The sequence below is a fragment of the Chiloscyllium plagiosum genome, unplaced genomic scaffold (assembly GCF_037043375.1).
Source record: "Chiloscyllium plagiosum isolate Xiang-an unplaced genomic scaffold, Cpla_swu_hap1 HiC_scaffold_42, whole genome shotgun sequence".
Lineage (NCBI taxonomy): Eukaryota > Metazoa > Chordata > Chondrichthyes > Orectolobiformes > Hemiscylliidae > Chiloscyllium > Chiloscyllium plagiosum.
The window spans coordinates 23,392,271-23,412,406 of NW_028270180.1; the positions used below are offsets into that span (position 1 = coordinate 23,392,271).

Consider the following 20,136-nt stretch of genomic DNA (forward strand, 5'->3'; position numbering starts at 1 on the left):
CTACCTGGGGCTGATGCTTGGTCCAATCTGTCTCTCTCTGTGGTGGTGAAGCCGTCTCACTTGTAATGATGCCCCTGGCCCAATGTTTTAAGTCAAAAATAGAACATACCAGCACAGGATTAGTTTTACTATTGGGTGAATGTGTAATTGGGTGATGTCAAATTACATGCCTATTATACACCATGCCTGTGAATACTCCACACTTTTCTTTCATTCACAGTATGTAGGTGTCATTAGTGAGTCCAGAAACATTGACCAGCAGTATTTGGATTTGAGAAGGTGGTGATGAGTTGGCACCCAATGTGTTGTTAGGAAGAGAGTTCCAGAATTTTGACCCAGCAACAGCAAAGGAAGCCTCAGTAAATTGCTGCAGTTCATCTTTTAGATGGTCCCGACTGCTGCCTCTGTTTATCAGTGGTTAAGGGAGTAAATATTGAAATTGGTTGATGGAATGCCAATCAAGTGGCCCTTACTTGTTCTGATGGTATTGAGCTTCCTGTGTGTTACAGCTGCATGCATCCAAGCAAATAGAGAATATTTAATCAACACACTCATTACACAGAAGGTGAGAAAAGTCAGCAAAGCTGAGTGATGTCACAGAGGTAAAAAGACATGATCTAGTGATGGCAAAAATATGGGTCAAGAGAGACGCAGTTGAAGGTGAGGATACAAAGTTTGTGGCAGGAACTGAAAATAATGACTTCATTTATACAATATTCAACTGCCAGAATCTTTGCTCATCCCGTACTGGATGTTGGAAAAGCTGACTGATAATTTATGAATAGAGGGATTGACAGATGCATATCAGAACTGGCTGTCATCAATGCAAACATGAAAACTAAATACTGAACTTTTGGATGACATTGCTCAAAGGGCAGCATGTAGATAAGCTTCTGAGAGATGAAATTGGTGCAACAAAGCAAACCAACTATAACCCATATCTTCAACTCTGCATCTGCTTTTATATTTTTCTAAATGATTCTCAGGATGTGAGCTGTGTGGGCATGAAAAACATTTGATTCCCATTTCTGGCTGTCCTTGAAACAAAGTACCGGTTTGTCAGATGGGTTTACTTGCAATGCCACTTCATGATGACACAAACTCGTTTTTTAATTCCTAGGTTTAGTTCTCAGTTCAGCAAATTTGCATTAGCCAACTGTAGTGGTGAGATTTGAACTCAGCGGGGAGAACCTTCTGCTCTGGGAGGTGCTGAGCTGGGGTGAGAACAGCACAAACTTAGACAGAATGGTGTTGTACCCAAACCCCACCACTTCTAGAATCAAATCTGGGTGAGAAGATCCACGGTCACACCTCCTGACCCAATGCCAGCTTGAGGCCCACGTGTAACCAAATAAGAGCCTCATCCTGAGATTCTAGGATTGATCCAGTTGCAGCCGGACCTGTTGCTATATGGTGTTGCTGATAGCTACTACCCTGTGGGAAGCTAGTCACACTGAGTGGGTGGGTAGAAAGAATGGAGGGAAGAAGGGTGTTGGTTTCTTGATTGAAGGCAATTAGTGATCATTGAGCAGGGATGATTGCTGGTTGGCTTTCCTTCCAAATCCCCTCCCTCTTTTCCCTGATGACCCTCAAGCCACGAAGCACCCCCAACCAATTAAAAAATATGATCATTATCTTGGGTTGTTCCATGATGCTGACACTCCAGAGGTGCACTTCCAGTAAAAACCATCACCTAAATAAAAATGGAAAGAATTGCAGATGCTGTAAGTCAGAAGCAAAAACAGAAATTGCTGGAAAAGCTCAGCAGGTCTGGCAACATCTGTGGAGAGAAAACAGAGTTAACATTTTAGATTGACATGCAGCTCTCACTGGGTGGAACATCCATCCTTCCTGCTCTCCCAACCTAATGGCCTTGCCACTGCCTGATTGAGATGTGGTTCAGTGGGCCTTTCTCTGGAGAAGACAGCATGGGTCTCTCACCAAAACACCAACTGACAGGTGAGACTCCCGTTGCTTTGATAAGATTCTGCCTAAAGTATCTGGATTCTTAGTTCAGTCACCTGAATTTGAAACAAACATGTTAGCTGACTTAAATATTGGGGTTAAAAAAAACAAGAACATTAACAGGGAGTGATTTTGCACAGGGTGCAAACTGACGTTCTGCCCAATCCTGTGATTCATGCCTGGGAATTTCAGATAAACTTAGTGGACAGATTCCAGGTTTAGATAGGACAAAAGGTTCCACATTCCACATTTTAGACAACTCTTAAATTTAACAAGTTTCACAGCTTAAATATATTATAAGTCATGATCAATGTTTCTTACAGGGAGTATGTGTCCTAATCCTAAAAAGATTACAATGTCCACGATTGTAGGAATTTAACTGTAGGAATTGCTCAATAATCCTCTAAGATTATTATGTGTTAAAATGGATATAGTGCTGTACTTTACTCACCCTGTTCCTTCTTGAAAGTGTTCTCAGTCATGAAGACTGGCATCATCAATTCCCCCACAGGTGGCTGGATGGACATGTAAAACTGCCTGGTCTGGGAGCTGCAAAGGCACCAGAAAACAAAACAAAACACCACTCCATCATGTTGGGTCAACGTAATCCTGATCCCAGCACTCATTCTGAGCCCTCTTTCCCACAACATCTCCATGTTATGGCCTGACCATTCCCCCACCAACACCTCAAAACACCAATCCACACGTGGGCGGCACGGTGGCACAGTGGTTAGCACTACTGCCTCACAGCGCCAGAGACCCGGGTTCAATTCTCGCCTCAGGCGACTGACTGTGTGGAGTTTGCACGTTCTCCTCGTGTCTGCGTGGGTTTCCTCCGGGTGCTCCGGTTTCCTCCCACAGTCCAAAGATGTGCAGGTCAGGTGAATTGGCCATGCTAAATTGCCTGTAGTGTTCAGTAAGGGGTAAATGTGGGGGAATGGGGGGGTTGCGCTTCGGCAGGGCGGTGTGGACTTGTTGGGCCAAAGGGCCTGTTTCCACACACTGTAAGTAATCTAATCTAATCTACACTACAACCCTGAATTTCTCCAACCCACATCCTTGACCAACTCAGATTCAGTGACCCACTGTTTCTGTGTGGACTCCATGTTAGTCTTAGCATCAGCTCCAGGATGGTCAGCAACATTACAGTTGAAGTCAAGGATATAGATTGTAAATGGTTATCATATCAAAGATGGCTATTATATATTCCATAGTGAGACTAGCACATGCTCATCTGTAGTTAGCCATATCGAACTAACGTTATTTACAGCTTCCTAACAGAGAAAGCACTATATCAAAATTAATTGTCTATATCAATATTGCTATGTAAAAAAATGTTTCTCCACAAGTCACTAACAGTTCTTTTGTTAATCACCTTAAATCAGTGCCCTGTGGTCCTCAATCCTTCCACCAGTGAGAACAGTTTCTGTCTGTCCAGTTACATCATGGTTTTGAACATCTTGATCAAATCTCCCTTCAATCTTCTTTTCAAGCCACATAATTGAAGTTCTTCATTCCTGGACTATCACATGTGAATTTTGCCTGCATCTCTCTAAAGCTTTCACATCCTTCCCAAAATGTGGTGCACCAAACTAGACATAGTACTGCAGCTGAGGCTGAACTAGCCATGACTTCCTTCTTTTTGTATTTCATGTCCCTACTTATAATACATCCAACTACTGGACGGCAGAGATGGGTTGTCTCCTTTGAGTGGTTGACTATTAATTGATTTAGCTGAAAAATGGGTTGCTGGAAAAGCGCAGCAGGTCAGGCAGCATCCAAGGAGCAGGAGAATCGACGTTTCGGGCATAAGCCCTTCTTCAGGAATGAGGTGGGTGACTTCATTCCTGAAGAAGGGCTTATGCCCGAAACATTGATTCTCCTGCTCCTTGGATGCTGCCTGACCTGCTGCGCTTTTCCAGCAACACATTTTTAAACCCTGATCTCCAGCATCTGCAGTCCTCACTTTCTCCTATTAAGTGATTTATCATTATAACTGTAGCAAGACCAAATGGGAAGGAGTTGGGGAGTCACTACGTCATTGCCATTACATTCTACACAAATACAAAAATTAAAAGCAGAAGTAGATTATTTGGCATCATGAGCCTGCTCAGCCATTCAAGATCATGTTTGATCTGGTTGTCGTCTCAACTCTACATTCCAGCCGATAACAAGTAACTCTTGACTCCTTTTCAATCAAAGATCTGTCTGACTCAACACTGAATATATTCAATGACCTACCCTCTACTGCATTCAGAGAAAGAGAATCCCAAAGATCAACAACCCTCAGGGAGAAAAAAGTAATCTCAAAACCTGAATGGAAGACTCCAACTTTATAAACTGTGTCCTTTAGTTCTAGGTTCCCTCACAATGAGAATCATACTCTCGGTCATGTCCATTCAGAATTTTATATGGTTCAATAAGGGCACTACTCAATCTTCTACACTTCAATTGTACACCTTATACAGGGCACTGCGAGACCACATCTGGAGAACTTTGTACAGTATTGGATTCCTTATGTTAGACAGGTTAGGCTTGTATCCATTAGGACTTAGAACAGTAAAAGGTGACTTGATTGAAACATATAAGGTTTTGAGAGATCTTGACAGGGTAGATTTGGAAAGGGTGTTTCCAGACTAGAAGTGAGTGAATAAATGAAATACAGAATTGTTACAGTGCAGAACAAGGTTATTCTGCCTCAGAATGGTCAATTCACTTAGAGCCATTTTTTGCCTACGTCCTGTAGCGCTGCATATTTTCCTTTTCAGATAACAATCTAATCCCTTTTGAATGCTTTGATTGAACCTGCCTCAACCACACTTAAGCAGTGCACTCCAGACACTCACCACTTGCTGTGTGCGAAAGTTTCTTCTCAATTCACTTTTGCTTCTTTTGTTCTTGATCATTTCATGAGTGCGAACACTTTCTCCTAGCTACATTATTCAGATCCCTCATGATTTTGAATACCTTATTCAAATGGAAGCTTGTTTTTGGACATGGCAAGTAGACTTTTAATTCCAATGTGTTTGGAATCAACCAATAACTGTGCAATTGTATAATTGTGACCTTTGTGTTTTTGTATAATGTTCAATTGGACAGCTGCCTATGTGAGTCCTGTTAACAGTTGTGGACATTATACATATTGGGAACTGTGCATTAATATTGTTTACAAAGTCAAGTAATGGGGTGAGTTAAAGAATTATTGGGTGATCTCTCTAACTAAAATTCTTCAAAGCATTTCCATTCTTTCATTGAGTATTCTTTCTTCATTCCTAGTTTCAAAATGAGAGTTCTTTTGGCTATTCCCACAGAGAAAGATGTAAACTAAGACGTTTGGAGGGCCAAATGTATAGTTCCAAGAATACTGACCACTGTCATGGAGAGTCACTCACCACAGCTGGAAGTTGGCCGCTTGTGTGGAATCACAGAAATCGATGCCCAATGTATCTGCGATGACCTCACCTGGCTGGAGAATTGCTTGTGATATTTAAATGAGGAAGAGTGGATAAGAAACAAAAGAGGAAAATAAATCAAATTGTATTTAGTTGGGTCTCATGTGGCATTGCAAAGTGCAGTTGAACCAAAGTAAAAGTGCATACACAATGGTTGAATTGTCTCTTTCTGTTTTGTAACCATTATGTAATTTGGTGAAGTGCAGACTCTGTGGTAATATATAGAACACAATGGGCATCTGGTGCACTGCCACCTCCCTTAAGAGCAATGTGAAAATGACCAGATGACTTGTTTTTGTGATGAGGAATAAATATTTGTAAGAATGCTAGGGAGAACTTCTTATTCTTCTTCAAACTAATGCTATGTGATTCATTATGCCTACCTCAGAGTTTGGTTTATTGTTCTTTTGAAGAGTGGATGTCCTGTAGCAATGCTCAGTATGAATTGAATAGAGGATCTCCACAGAGAATTGGTGGGACAGTCATTACAGAGGTAACTGAAGATATCAAAGGAACTGCCTCTATTCCCCAGCAGGCCATGACAGAATTTTTTTGTGAGTGTGGGAATCAAAGCAAGGGACTAAATAGAGTTTTGTTTCCATTTTAGTCCCTCAGAATGAGGATGACACTTTTTCATGGTAAGAATCTTTAACGTGGGGAAGCTATTGCACAGGAGGTACCATACGGTTCTTCTATTTTGTCACCTGCCTTTATGGTAAATATGAATATACAATAGCGCCTCAACATACGAACGACCCCGTTCACGAACAGGATTGTACATAAAAGTTTGCTTCAACGTATGTACGAAATTCAAGGTACGAATGAAGGTACGAACGCAAAAAGCACGTGTGCGACCACGTGGTTTCATTGTTCTGCTTTGCTATGCGCGCCTTGAACGCAAAAGCTCTCGGGCACCGCGTGATCTCATTCAGTTTGTCTTTGGCGCGCGTGCTGTGAACATCGCTCGTTGCTACGTCCAAGCATTCTTACGCTATCCGAACAATGGGAAAAATTGATTCAGTTCGCGAACGTTTCGGTTCGCGAACCGGGTCCCAGAACAGATTAAGTTCATAAGTCGAGGTGCTATTGTATAACTACAAAGTAACATATGTTGGGATGTTGTGTAAGTGTAAGGTCTGGGTTGCGTGCTCGAGCCAGCCTTGCGTGACTGCAGCCTGTCACGTGACAAAAGGTGAAGAAAGATGACCATGGCACAACGTGATGGTTGGCTGCAATCCAGAAGACAATTGTGGCAGAGTCTGATTGGTTAAGGGGATATAATGTAGGCTTAGTGCGATTGGTTATGCTAAAATAATGGGGATAGTGTGCGGTTTTTCAGAACAACATAACTTTAGAGTACTCTTGTTGTTCGGGGACTTTTCGAAGTTAGCTTCTCTGATGGCCACAGCTTTTGTTTGCAAATAAAGGCTTATAATCTTGAGGAATTCTCTGTATCTCCTGGTCATCTTTAAAAGGTGCTATCAACCACAACACCTTAGGCGTATCACAATAAAGTACAGATTGATAATCGACCTGTTTGACCACATTATGACACACCATTTGAGGTCACCAAGTTCTGAGATGGGATAAGAACCTGGGGCTTTTCATCCAGAGGTAGGGACTTTATACACATGCTACAACTCCACAAAAGGACAGACATAGGGTTAGGTCAAGGACACAACAAGGTGAAGTTATGAAACACTGATGTCTTTCTTGACTTGCTCAATGTTTCCAGAATTTTTCATGCTCCCCCAGATTCTTACCAATCTCCTTGAATCCCTGCAATCTCATTCCTGATTGCAGCTTGGGCTCAGCAATACGGAGATTTCGGAATTCCATTTCTGAATTGTTGGTGAACTGCATCTGGACAGAGACCATAGTGTGGTCTGGGCTGAATGGCCTCCTGTTGAAGTAGTACTCCACAGACAGTCCCTCTCCCGTGATGCGATGAAGCAACTCATATGTCTTCATTCCCCCCAGTAAGGGGCTTGACACCTGAAACAAAGACCAGAATCTTGAACTGGTGGACAAGCCCCTAGAAAGTTGAAAAGCTGACAAACACCTGTCATATGACTGTCTGCAGGCACAAAGTGTACTGGATGATTTAAAGATGTAACATCCGATATGTAATTCAGATAATGAGTTGTTTTCACAATAATTCAAATTCAACCAATCAGTTTAAATTATGCCCCAAGATACTAAAACTCAACCGAATTTGATTTTTACTGTTTTGACAACATCAAACCAATGAGACAATCCGATGTTTTGGGGTATAAAAAGCAGGCATTTTGGACAGTTAGCTGGAGACAAAGAGTACCTACTGCGATCAATAGGCTGCCCGCAGACCCTCTCTCTAAAAGGTACCTTTTTCATATGAAACATCTTTGCAGTAGAAGACCAAAGATGACCCAGGGAAATCTACAGTCAGAGGAGTTTTGACACCTGAAGATGACTACTGGTTTTGAAAATTGATTTGCTATAAATTTTATATTGGCTTTATTTGATTAGTATATTGTCATAGAGTGGGAGGTAGATACAATTTTTGAGAGAAAGGAGGCTTACAGTTGTAGGTAGTTGTTGTTTAATGTTCTCTTTGGAGTTAAATAATAAATTGTTATTTTTTTCTTTAAATAGTGGAAATTGGGTACTTCTCTGTCACTCATACTTTAGTAGATTACAAGGTGAGGTGAGCTTTTCTGTGTGCTTGGTTTAAATTAGCAGAAGGGTTTACTCCATGTCGTAACAGTTTGTGGGCTCGGGTCTATGATTTGGACACGTTTAGAATGATCCAGTTTGAGATTTGGACAGATTTGGAGTACGAAACATCCCAGTGGATTTAAACACTTGCCGATTAGTGTCCTAAATCTTTAAATAAAACATAAGTTCAACAATTTGTTTAATTTTAGTTGTTTGTGGTTGGTTAAAATTAAAGTGAGGGAAATGGCTCTTAAAATTGCTAAAGGGGTTCTGGGGTTTGAAGATGATTCCCAAATATGCCAAGAAAGTTTAGAAAGGAAAGAAAAGATCATATTTTTAGAATTAGCAAAGAGGTTAGAATTGGGTTTAACCAAGGACAAAAGTAAAGCTGAAATTGTAATGAAATTACTCAAACACTTAGGTGTGTCAGAGAAACAGACAAGTGCAGTAGAGTTAGAAAAACTTAAATTACAGTTGACGAAATTGGAGTTAGAAGATAAACAAAGGGGAGAAAGAGGGAGAGAAGGAGAAAGAGAGGAAAAAGAAAGACAGAGAGAAGAGGAAGGGAGGGAGAAGAAAGGGATAGAGTAAAAGAGAGAGAACTTGAACTTCAGAAGTTATGACTTAGTCAGGACAGTCAAGTTAATAGGATGGAGATTAAAAGATAATGTAGTGATATGTACAAATATGTTAAAACACTGCCACATTTTGATGAGAAACATGTCGAAACCTTCTTTATTTCATTTGAAAAATTGGCAGGGCAGATGGAGTGGTCAGAGGACTTGTGGGTAATGCTAGTTCAGGCTAAACTGCAGGCAGAGCTAGTGAGGTATTTGCCGCGCTGTCAGATGAGGGGTCAAGAGATTATGAAGAGGTCAAACAGGCTATTTTAAGTGGTTATGAATTGGTACCAGAAGCGTGTAGACAGCGGCTCAGAAACCTAAAGGAGGAACCAGGTCAGACTTATGTTGAGTTTGAAAGAATTCATTTTAGGGCCCACAGAGTGTGGGTCTTAAAAATAGGTAACACCAAGAGGCTGTAAGAGAGATTATTCTGCTGGAGGAGTTTAAAAACTCACTTTCAGAAATGATAAGAATTCATGTGGATGAACAGAAAGTTCAGGAAATGAGAACAGCAGCAGAGATGGAAGATGAGTACACATTGGTGCATAAGACAAGGTTTAGCTTCCAGCAAGAATTTCATCTTTTGAGGGTTAGAAGTTGGGAGAAGGGGAGATCTTACACTATGAAACAAAAAGTAGAGAACAATGGTAAACAATTACCAGTGTTCTCTACTTTTTGTTTCATAGTGTAAGATCTCCCCTTCTCCCAACTTCTAACCCTCAAAAGATGAAATTCTTGCTGGAAGCTAAACCTTGTCTTATGCACCAATGTGTACTCATCTGCCATCTCTGCTTCATTAAAAATGAAGCCCAAGAGGGCAGAAAGGAGGTGAAAGGCCTCAAGTGTTTCCACTGTGGTAAAGTGGGACACAAAGTCACAGCGCTGGTCATTAAAGAAAGGCACCGTGGGAGAAGATATGGTAAAAGAAGCTAAGCCAGTGTCATTAGTGAAAGTAGTAAAGGAAACCCCAAGAAAAGTCGAAGAGCTGCAGGAGAGTGCACAGCCTAGACATGGGCTGGGTATGGGGTTCGTGCCTGATCTCTATAAAGAATTTGCCTCTGTGGATAAAGTTTACTCAGAAGGAACAGGGGGAGAAGGGTAAGAAGTTATAATTTTGAGAGATACAGGATCTAACCAGTCTCTAAAAGTAAGAGATGAACTGTTTGCACTCTTTCTGACCTGTTGCCCGAGAGAATGGTAATTTGTGGGATAGATGGACAGAAATTTCGCGTTTCTCTATCTAAGATCAGGTTGGAATTCCAACTCAGGACTGGGGAAGTAACAGTGGGAGTGATTGACAGAGTGTCAGTTCCAGGAATCCAGACCATTCTTGGGAATGATTTAGCAGGGTCCAAGGTGGGAGTACACCAGTTGTTGTGGAGAAGGCCAAGGCTGACCGGGGAAACTGAAGAGTTTAAAGAAAAGTATCCTGTTATTTTTCCAAACCGTGTAGTAACAAGAACCCACTACCCCACTAATTCATAGCCAACAACCTGTCGTTGAACGTGGACAAAACGAAAGAGATGGTTGTTGACTTCAGAAGGGCACGGTACAGCTATGCTCCACTGGACATTGACGGCTCCCCCATGGAGATTGTGAAGAGCACCTAATTTCTTGGTGTCCACATGACAGAGAATCTCATCTGGTTCCTTAACACCAGCTCCATAACCGAGAAAGTCCAGCAGCGTCACTATTTTTTGCATAGATTGAGGAAAGTCCACTTCCTATGCCCCTACTTTCACCACATTCTACAGAGGGTTCATTGAGGGCACCCTGTGCTACTGCATCACAGCTTGGTTCTGGAATTGCACCATCTCGGATCATAAGACCCTACAGTGGATAGTGAGGACAGTGGAGAAGATTATTGGGTTCTCTCTTCCCTCCATTATAAATATTTACCCCACATGCTGCATCTGAAAGGCTAAGAGCATTGTGGAAGACCCCACACACCCCTCATTCAAACTCTTCTCCCTCCTGCTGTCTGGCAGAAGATACCAAAGCATTCAGTCTCTGACGGCCAGACTGTGCAATAGTATTTGCCCCCAGACCAGCAGACTCCTTAACACTGTATGATCGGACTCTTTTTCATCTGAAAGTCTTTGCACGATTTCAAGTTGCTCCTCGAACAATGTCTATTAATTATCATTATTTTATTACACTGTAATTTGCGTGTTTTGCACTTCATATGCACTTTATGCCGCCCTTTGTATAATCGTGTAATTTGTGCTGAGGGGTGACCTTATGGAGGTTTACAAAATTATGAGGGGCATGGATAGGATAAATAGACAAAGTCTTTTCTCTGGGGTCGGGGAGTCCAGAATTAGAGGGCAAAGGTTTAGGGTGAGAGGGGAAAGATATAAAAGACACCTAAGGGGCAACTTTTTCACACAGAGGGTGGTACGTGTATGGAATGAGCTGCCAGAGGATGTGGTGGAGGCTGGTAAAATTGCAACATTTAAGAGGCATTTGGATGGGTATATGAATAGGAAGGGTTTGGAGGGATATGGGGCAGGTGCTAGCAGGTGGGACTAGATTGGGTTGGGATGTCTGGTCAGCGTGGACGGGTTGGACCGAAGGGTCTGTATCCATGCTGTACATCTCTATGACTCTATGTAGCACCTTGGCCCTTGAGGAACTCGGTCTCATTTTTATTGCATCAGTTGTATACGATAGAAATGACAAATAAAAGCGACTGTACTCATAAGTCACAGCATGAAACAAAAACTAAAGAGAAAAATGAAGAAATTGGGGTTCAGTTAGCGGACACCCTGTTTGACATAATGGTGCAGGAAAAATCTGAACAGAGAGTTAGGCAGAAATGTTTAGTCCTGAAAGGGTAAGGGACTTGCAACAGGAAGACGAGACAATAAAAGATAGATATGTAAATGCATTCTCAGAAAAGGAGGTGGAGAATACTCCTGAGGGCTATTATCTTAAAGATAGAATCCAAAGTTGAAAATGGAGACCATAGCAGGTTTGTGCAAAGGAGAAATGGACAGACTTACACCAGATTGTGTTGCCGGTAGCATACAGACAAGAAGTGTTATGGGTAGCACATGAACTACAGGGTCAGCTAGGTGTACGGAAGACACAGGTTAAGGTACAAAAACATTTTTATTGGCCTGGAATGCACAAAGATTTGGTTAACTTTTGCCATTCGTGTCATACATGCCAAATGTAGGTAAGCCACAGGCAGTAATAAAACTATCACCTTTGTTACCAATTCCCACATTCAAAGAACCTTTCATACAGGTTATGGTTGATCATGTAGGTCCTCTCCTGAGAACTAAAAGTGGGCACCAGTACTTGCGAACCATAATGGATGCGTCTACCAAATTTCCAGAGGTAATTCCATTAGGGGATATTAAGGCAAAAAGGGTGGTAGAGGAGTTAATAGCTTTCTTCATGCGGTATGGGATATCCAGAGAGATTCAGTCAGACCAAGGTCTAATTTTACTGCTGGACTGTTTAAGGAAGTCATGGATAGCTTAGGTAGACAGCACTTTAAATCAAGTGTGTATCATCCTGAATCCCAGGGAGCTTTAGAAAGGTGGCATCAGAACCTTTAGACCATGTTGAGAGCATACTGTCAGGATTACTCGAATGATTGGGACAAAGGTAGCCCATTCGTATTGTTTGCCATTAGAGATGCCTCAAAAGAATCTACTCAGCTTACTCCCTTTGAGTTAATATTTGGATGTGAAGTGACAGTCCCTTTGAAATTAATTAAAGAGAAATTGACAGGGCCAAAGTCTGAGATCTCACACTTGGATTATATATTGGAGGTGAGAGAGAGATTAAATTGTGTAGGCGAGTTTAGCTAAACAGCACCTGAAGAGGGTAGAGCATAGAATGAAACAGATAAAAGCAGATAAAAACTCTGATGTTTTCCAATGAAGTTGACATATTAGTATTGATACCAGTGATAGGAGATCCCTTCAAAGCTAGGTTTAATAGTCCCAACAAATTGAGAAAAAGTTGAATCAGGTGATCTATCTGGTAAAGATGCCAGATAGAAAAAAACTGCATTGGGTATGTTGTGTGAACATAGAGTCATAGAGATGTACAGCACAGAAACAGACCCTTCGGTCCAAGCCATCCATGCCGACCAGATATCCCAACTCAATTTAGTCCCACCTGCCAGCACGCGGCCCATATCCCTCCAAACCCTTCCTATTCATATATGTTGAGACCTTATTATAATAGGGAGAAGGAACTGGAGAAACAGGTGTTAGTTACTGTCCCGCAGAGTGAGGAATCAAATCCAAATGTTGTGGAATTTGATGTGCCTCAAAATACATTTCACAATGAGGAAGAGTGGGATACATTAGTAAACTATCTGTCTCAGGAGCAAAGACCACAGTTGAAGGGACATATGCAGGAATAAGATGGGGAGGACAAATGCTATTGTGCATGAGATAGACATACAGAATGCTGTTCCGATAAAACAACACCCCTATCGGCTTAATCCTTTCAAAGCCAGACAGGTCCACAAGAAAGTGGAGGCAATGCTCAACAAAAATATCATTGAATTGAGTCACAACAAGTGGAGTTCATCGATTGTCTTAGTTCCCAAACCTGACAGGACTCAACGATTTTGCATGGACTATCGGAAGGTCAATGCCGCAACAAAATCGGACTCATACCCAATACCAAGATTGGAGGACTGTATAGGGAAAGTTGGACAAGCCAGTTACATCACAAAGTTGGATTTACTGCATGGTTATTGGCAGGCACCTTTATCAGTGAAAGTGAAAGAAATTTCTGCATTTGTAACCCCAAATAGGCTATATCAATTCAAAGTGAAGCACATCCACCACATTTCAAAGACAATGAACAGAGTTGTGGCTGGTTAGCAAACTGTGCCGTCTATTTAGACGATCTTTAGTGAGTCCTGGGAAGATCACATGGTACAGTTGGCAGAGCTCAAAATTGAATTTGCGAAAGCAGCGATGACGTTCTTGGAACACAACATGGATCATGGAAGGTTGACCCCAAGGAATGCAAAGACGAAGGCCATCGAGGAATTTCCATGACCAACCTCTAAGAAAGAGGTGCTTAGATTTTTGGGAGTAAGGGGATTCTACTGGAAGTTTGTTTCAAACCTCAGCAGAGTAGTGGCACTTTGAACAGATTTGCTGAAGAAGAACACAAAATTTCAGTGGACAGAACAATACCAGGAGGCAGGTGACAATTTAAAAGCAGTATTAACCACGGCACCAGTTTTAGCTGCACCAAACTTTTGAAACCTTTCAAAATTGTAATCGATGCTAGTGAAATAGGAGTTAGAGCTTTACTGCTACAGTTGGTTACTTTTCAAAGAAACTCAACATCCACCGGAGAAAATACTCTACAATCGAAAAAGAATTATTGAGTTTGGAACTGGCCTTACAACATTTTAATGTTTATGTCACGAACAATGTGTCAGAGACGATTGTGTTGGAGATTGATCACAGCCTTGGAATGATTTAAATACAAGATTATGAGACTATTTCATTGGAGTTTTATGTTACGGACTTTTAATTTACAAATCATACATGTTATGGGTCATAAGAATGTAATAGCAGATGCGTTGTTGCGGATGTAAAGATGAGATTGAATAGACACCAATGATTTTGTGTGTGTGTGCAGAAGTTAATGTGAACTTCGATTACTGTCCTATGTATGCCATGATAATGAGGTTAAGAAATAGAAAAGAATTGAAGCCATTCTTTCATTATGATGGTTCATTTTATTTCTTAAGGGCGGAGGTGTTGTGGAGTTGAAGAGGTACTGTATCTTTAAGACAGGGTGTAAGTTGAAAAGCTAGCAAGTACCTGTCATGTGACTGTGCAGGCACAAAGTGTACTGGACAATTTGAAGATGTAACATATGAGCTGTAACTTAGATAACGAGTTGTTTTTACAACCGTTCGAATTCAACCAGTTTAAATTATGCCCCAAGATACTAAAATCCAATCGAATTTGAACTTTACTGTTTTGACAACATCAAACCAATGAGACAATCCGATGTTTTGGGGTATAAAAAGCAGGCATTTTGGACAGTTAGCTGGAGACAAAGAGTACCTACTGCGATCAAAAGGTTGCCCGCAGACCCTCTCTCTAATAGGTACCTTTTTCATATGAAACATCTTTGCAGCAGAAGACCAAAGATGACCCAGGGAAATCTACAGTCAGTGGAGATTTGACACCCGAAGATGATTACTGGTTTTGAAAATTGATTTGCTATAAATTTTATATTGGCTTTATTTGATTAGTATATTGTCACAGAGTGGGAGGTAGATACAATTTTTTTAAGAGAAAGGAGACTTACAGTTGTAGGTAGTTGTTGTTTAATGTTCTCTTTGGGGTTAAATAATAAATTGTTATTTTATTCTTCAAATAGTGGAATTTGGGTAGTTCTCTGTCACTCATACTTTAACAGATTACGAGGCAAGGTGAGCTTTTCATGTGTTTCTTTTAAATTAGCAGAAGGGTTTACCCCACATTGTAACAGGGAGGTGTGCGGGGGTGTTTGGCTTTATCTCTAACCATGAGTTTCAGAATTTTACTGAGTTGAGGGTTTGATTACCAACTGGAATCTGGATCACTGTAGAGTTAAGAACATGGGAAGGGTGGGTGGGAAGACCATTCAGTAGCCTCTGGCCCGTACCTCCAGTCATTTAGTTCATAGCTGATTCATCTCCCAGCCTTTGCCCCAGATTCCCTGATACCCAACAAGAATCTATCAAGCTCAATTCCAGAAGGACCTACTTCCTCACAGCATTCTCAGCCTTTTTGAAAGAGAGAGAGTTTCAAATTTCTGTCAACTGTTGTACAGGGATAATGTTTCCTGACTTCCTTATTGGCTTTAATTTTATTAATTGTCTTGATTAATTTGATGTGGAGGTGCCGGTGTTGGACTGGGATGGACAAGGTCAGAATCTAAACAACATTAGGTTATAATCCACTCCGCCTGATGAAGGGGCAGCACTCTGAAAGCTTGTAATTTCAAATAAACTTGTTGGATTATAACCTGGTGTCACTTGAAACTAGTTGCTCTCTGATGACTCTCTTAAATCCTTATGTTGTTTAACATGGGAGGGAAGGGGAATTATCATTCAAAATCTTCTTTAATATGCTAAAGCAATACAAATCAAGCAGGAAATTTTTAAAAAGACTTCCATTTACACAATGCATGTCACATCCACTGGACATTTAAAAGCACTTACAAACAACAAAGATCATTTGAAGTTTAGTCACTGCCATGTCATTAGGTAGCTAGTTTACATACAGTAAACTCCCAGCAATTTGATAATGATCAGATAATCTGTTTTTGTGACTGGAAGTAGGCTGAAACATGGAGTATTCAGATAAGCCATGAGCTTAATGAATGATTGAGCAGCACAAGGGACCAAGTGGCTCATGCCTGCGCCTATCTTGTGAAAAGGGGAGTTTTTTTAGTTTATCTCAATCACAAAAACAAGGAAGAGACATTTGAAAATTTCACCAGTGTTTGTTCATACATACAGTCATAGTCATACATCATGGAAACAGGCCCTTCGGCCTAACTCATTCATGCTGACCAGGTTTCCAAAACTGAACTAGACCCATTTATCTGTATTTGGCCCATATCCCTCTAAACGTTTCCTATCTATGTATCTGTCAAAATATCTTTTAAATGTTGTAATTGTACCAGCCTCTACCTCTTCTTCTGCTAGCTCTTTCCATATATGCACCACCCTCTGTATGAAAAGGTTGCCTGTCAGGTCCCTTTTAAATTTTTTCCCTTTTTATCTAAACCTATGTATTGGATTCCACTACCTTGGGGAAAAGACCTTGGAAATTCACCTTATCTGTGTCCCTCGCGATTTTACAAACCTCTGTAAAGTCACTATGCAGCCTCCTATGCGTAAACATCCTAGCCTATCCAGCCTTTCCTCACATCTCAAACCTCCTCGTCTTGGTAACATCCTTGTAAATCTTTTTTGCACCCTTTCCACTTTAATACCATCCTTCCTATAACAGGGTGATCAGAATTGTACGCAGTACTGCAAATGTGGCCTTACCAATGTCTTGTGAAGCTGTAAAATGATGTCCCAACTCCTGTACTCAATGCTCTGACTGATGAATGCAAGTGTTCTAAACAAATTCACCACCCTGTCTACCTGTCATGCCATTTTCAAGGAAGTACATGTACATAGAAGATACACTCTTTCTGTGGGAAAAATGGATCTCCTTGAATTACTTTGATTTTCTCGTCTTTTTACATGTGTGTTACAGCCATAACCACATGGGTTCTGTTCCTGAGAACCCACGCTAATGATGAAATATGTGAGTGAAGAGCTTGTTAAAAATAGGTTAAAATTGTAGATAGTTGAAACTTTATTGCTGGAACAGCACAGCAGGTCAGGCAGCATCCAGGGAACAGGAGATTCGACGTTTCGGGCACAGGCCCTTCTTCAGGAATGAGCAGAGAGTGTTCAGCAGGAGAAGATAAAAGGTAGGGAGGAGGGACTTGGAGGAGGGGCGTTGGAAATGTGATAGGTGGAAAGAGGTCAAGGTGAGGGTGATAGGTCGGAGTAGGATGGAGGCGGAGAGGTCAAGAAGAAGACTGCAGGTCAGGAAGGCGGTGCCGGGCTGGAGGGATCCGGCTGAGACAAGGTGGGGGGAGGGGGGATGAAGAAACTGGTGAAGTCCAAGTTCATCCCCTGCGGTTGGAGGGTTCCCAGTCGGAAGATAAGACGCTCCTCCTCCGACCGTCGGGTTGTTGTGGTTTGGCGGTGGATGAGTCCAATGACCTGCATATCCTCGGTGGAGTGGGAGGGGGAGTTGAAATGCTGTGCTACAGGTTGGTTGGGTTGGTTCGTCCGGGTGGCCCAGAGGTGCTCTCTGAATCACTCCGCAAGTAGGCGGCCTGTCTCCCCAATATAGAGGAGGCCACACCGGCTGCTGCGGATGCAGTAGATGATGTGGGTGGAGGTGCAGGTGAATCTGTGGCGGATATGGAAGTTTCCTTTGGGGCCTTGGAGAGAAGTGAGGGGGGAGGTGTGGGCGCAAGTGTTGCACCTCCTGCGGTTGCAAGGGAAGGTGCCGGGAGTGGAGGTTGGGTCGGTGGGGGGTGTGGATCTGACAAGGGAGTGGTCTCTACGGAAAGCTGATAGGGGAGGGGAGGGAAATATATCCTTGGTGCTGGGGTCTGTTTGGAGGTGGCGGAAGTGACGGCGGATGATGCGCTGTACATGGAGATTGGTGGGGTGGTAGGTGAGGACCAGTAGGGTTCTGTCCTGGTGGCGGTTGGAGGGGCGGGGCTCAAGGGCGGAGGAGCGGGAAGTGGAGGAGATGCGGTGGAGGGCACCGTCGACCACGTCGGGGGGGAAATTGCGGTCCTTGAAGAAGGAGGCCATCTGTGTTGTACGTATTTTGAACTGGTCCTCCTGGGAGCAGATGCGGCGGAGACGAAGGAATTGGGAGAATGGGATGGCGTTTTTACAGGGGGCAGGATGGGAGGAGGTGTAGTCCAGGTAGCTGTGGGAGTCGGTTGGTTTGTAGTAGATGTCCGTGTTGATTCGGTCGCCTGAGATAGAAACAGAAAGGTCTAGGAAGGGGAGGGAGGAGTCCGAGACTGTCCAGGTGAATTTGAGGTTGGGGTGGAAGGTGTTAGTGTAGTGGATGAACTGTTCAACCTCCTCGTGGGAGCACGAGGTAGCGCCGATACAGTCATCAATGTAGCGAAGGAAAAGATGGGGGGTGGGGCCAGTGTAGTTGCGGAAGATGGATTGTTCCACATACCCTACGAAGAGGCAGGCATAGCTGGGGCCCATGCGGGTGCCCATGGCTACTCCTTTTGTTTGGAGAAAGTGGGAGGATTGGAAAGAAAAGTTGTTCAGGGTGAGGACCAGTTCGGTCAGTCGAAGGAGGGTGTCGGTGGAAGGGTACTGGGTGGTACGGCGGGAAAGGAAGAAGCGGAGTGCTTTGAGTCCTTCGTGATGGGGGATGGAGGTGTACAGGGACTGGATGTCCATGGTGAAGATGAGGCGTTGGGGACCGGGGAAGCGGAAATCCTGGAGGAGGTGGAGGGCGTGGGTGGTGTCACGAACGTAGGTGGGGAGTTCTTGGACTAATGGGGACAGGACCGTGTCGAGGTATGCCGAGATGAGTTCGGTTGGGCAGGAGTAGGCTGAGACGATGGGTCGTCCGGGGCAGTCAGGTTTGTGGATTTTGGGCAGGAGGTAGAAACGGGCGGTGCGGGGTTGTGGGACTATGAGGTTGGAGGCGGTGGATGGGAGGTCCCCTGAGGTGATGAGGTTATGGATGGTCTGGGAGATGATGGTTTGGTGGTGGGGGGTGGGGTCATGGTCAAGGGGACGGTAGGAGGAGGTATCTGCGAGCTGGCGTTTGGCCTCAGCGGTGTAAAGGTCAGTGCGCCAAACTACTACTGCGCCTCCCTTGTCAGCTGGTTTGATGGTGAGGTTGGGGTTGGAATGGAGGGAGTGGAAGGCTGCACGTTCCGAGGGTGAGAGGTTGGAGTGGGTGGGAGGGGTGGGGGAAGGAGGCACGGAGGCGAAGGCGGCGGAAGAATTGTTCGGTGTCACTCCGTGTATTGAATTCATTGACCCGAGAACGTGTGGGAACGAAGGTGAGACCTCTGCTGAGGACTGATCTTTCATCCTCAGAGAGGGGCAAGTCTGGAGGGATGGTGAACACACGGCAGGGCGGGGAGCTAGGACCTGGTGTGGGGCTGGAGCTGGATGTGGGGGCGGGGTTAGGCCTGGGGGCGGGGACAGAGGTCGGCGTGGGGGCGGAGTTGGACATGGTGATGGACACCGGCGGGGGGCGGGGTTAGGCGCAATGACGGAACTCGGCCGGGGGGCGGAGTTAGGCGTGGTGGCGGAACGTGGCGTGAGGGCGGAGTTAGGCGCGGTGACGGAACGCGGCGGGGGGGCGGGGTTAGGCGTGGTGACGGAACGCGGCGGGGGAGCGGAGACACATGCGGCGTCTCATCGTCTCAGCCTGCTCCTGCCCAACCGACGACCCATCGTCTCAGCCTGCTCCTGCCCAACCGAACCATGACCCCACCCCCCACCACCAAACCATCATCTCCCAGACCATCCATAACCTCATCACCTCAGGGGACCTCCCATCCACCGCCTCCAACCTCATAGTCCCACAACCCCGCACCGCCCGTTTCTACCTCCTGCCCAAAATCCACAAACCTGACTGCCCCGGACGACCCATCGTCTCAGCCTACTCCTGCCCAACCGAACTCATCTCGGCATACCTCGACACGGTCCTGTCCCCATTAGTCCAAGAACTCCCCACCTACGTTCGTGACACCACCCACGCCCTCCACCTCCTCCAGGATTTCCGCTTCCCCGGTCCCCAACGCCTCATCTTCACCATGGACATCCAGTCCCTGTA

The 20,136-nt window shown here is 43.8% G+C and overlaps 1 protein-coding gene across 9 annotated transcripts in view; it reads right to left on the minus strand.

The window, feature by feature from the left end:
* ap3b2 (adaptor related protein complex 3 subunit beta 2) overlaps window positions 1-20,136 on the minus strand; it is a 248,611-nt gene that overhangs the window by 22,592 nt on the left and 205,883 nt on the right. For all 9 annotated transcript variants that reach the window (XM_043680547.2, XM_043680543.2, XM_087982119.1 and 6 more), the window contains 3 exons: window positions 7,181-7,412; window positions 5,358-5,442; window positions 2,417-2,514 (listed from right to left, as the gene is read on the minus strand). In XM_043680547.2, coding sequence (XP_043536482.2) covers window positions 2,417-2,514; window positions 5,358-5,442; window positions 7,181-7,412 — 415 coding nt within the window. The remainder of the gene's footprint in view (window positions 1-2,416; window positions 2,515-5,357; window positions 5,443-7,180; window positions 7,413-20,136) is intronic.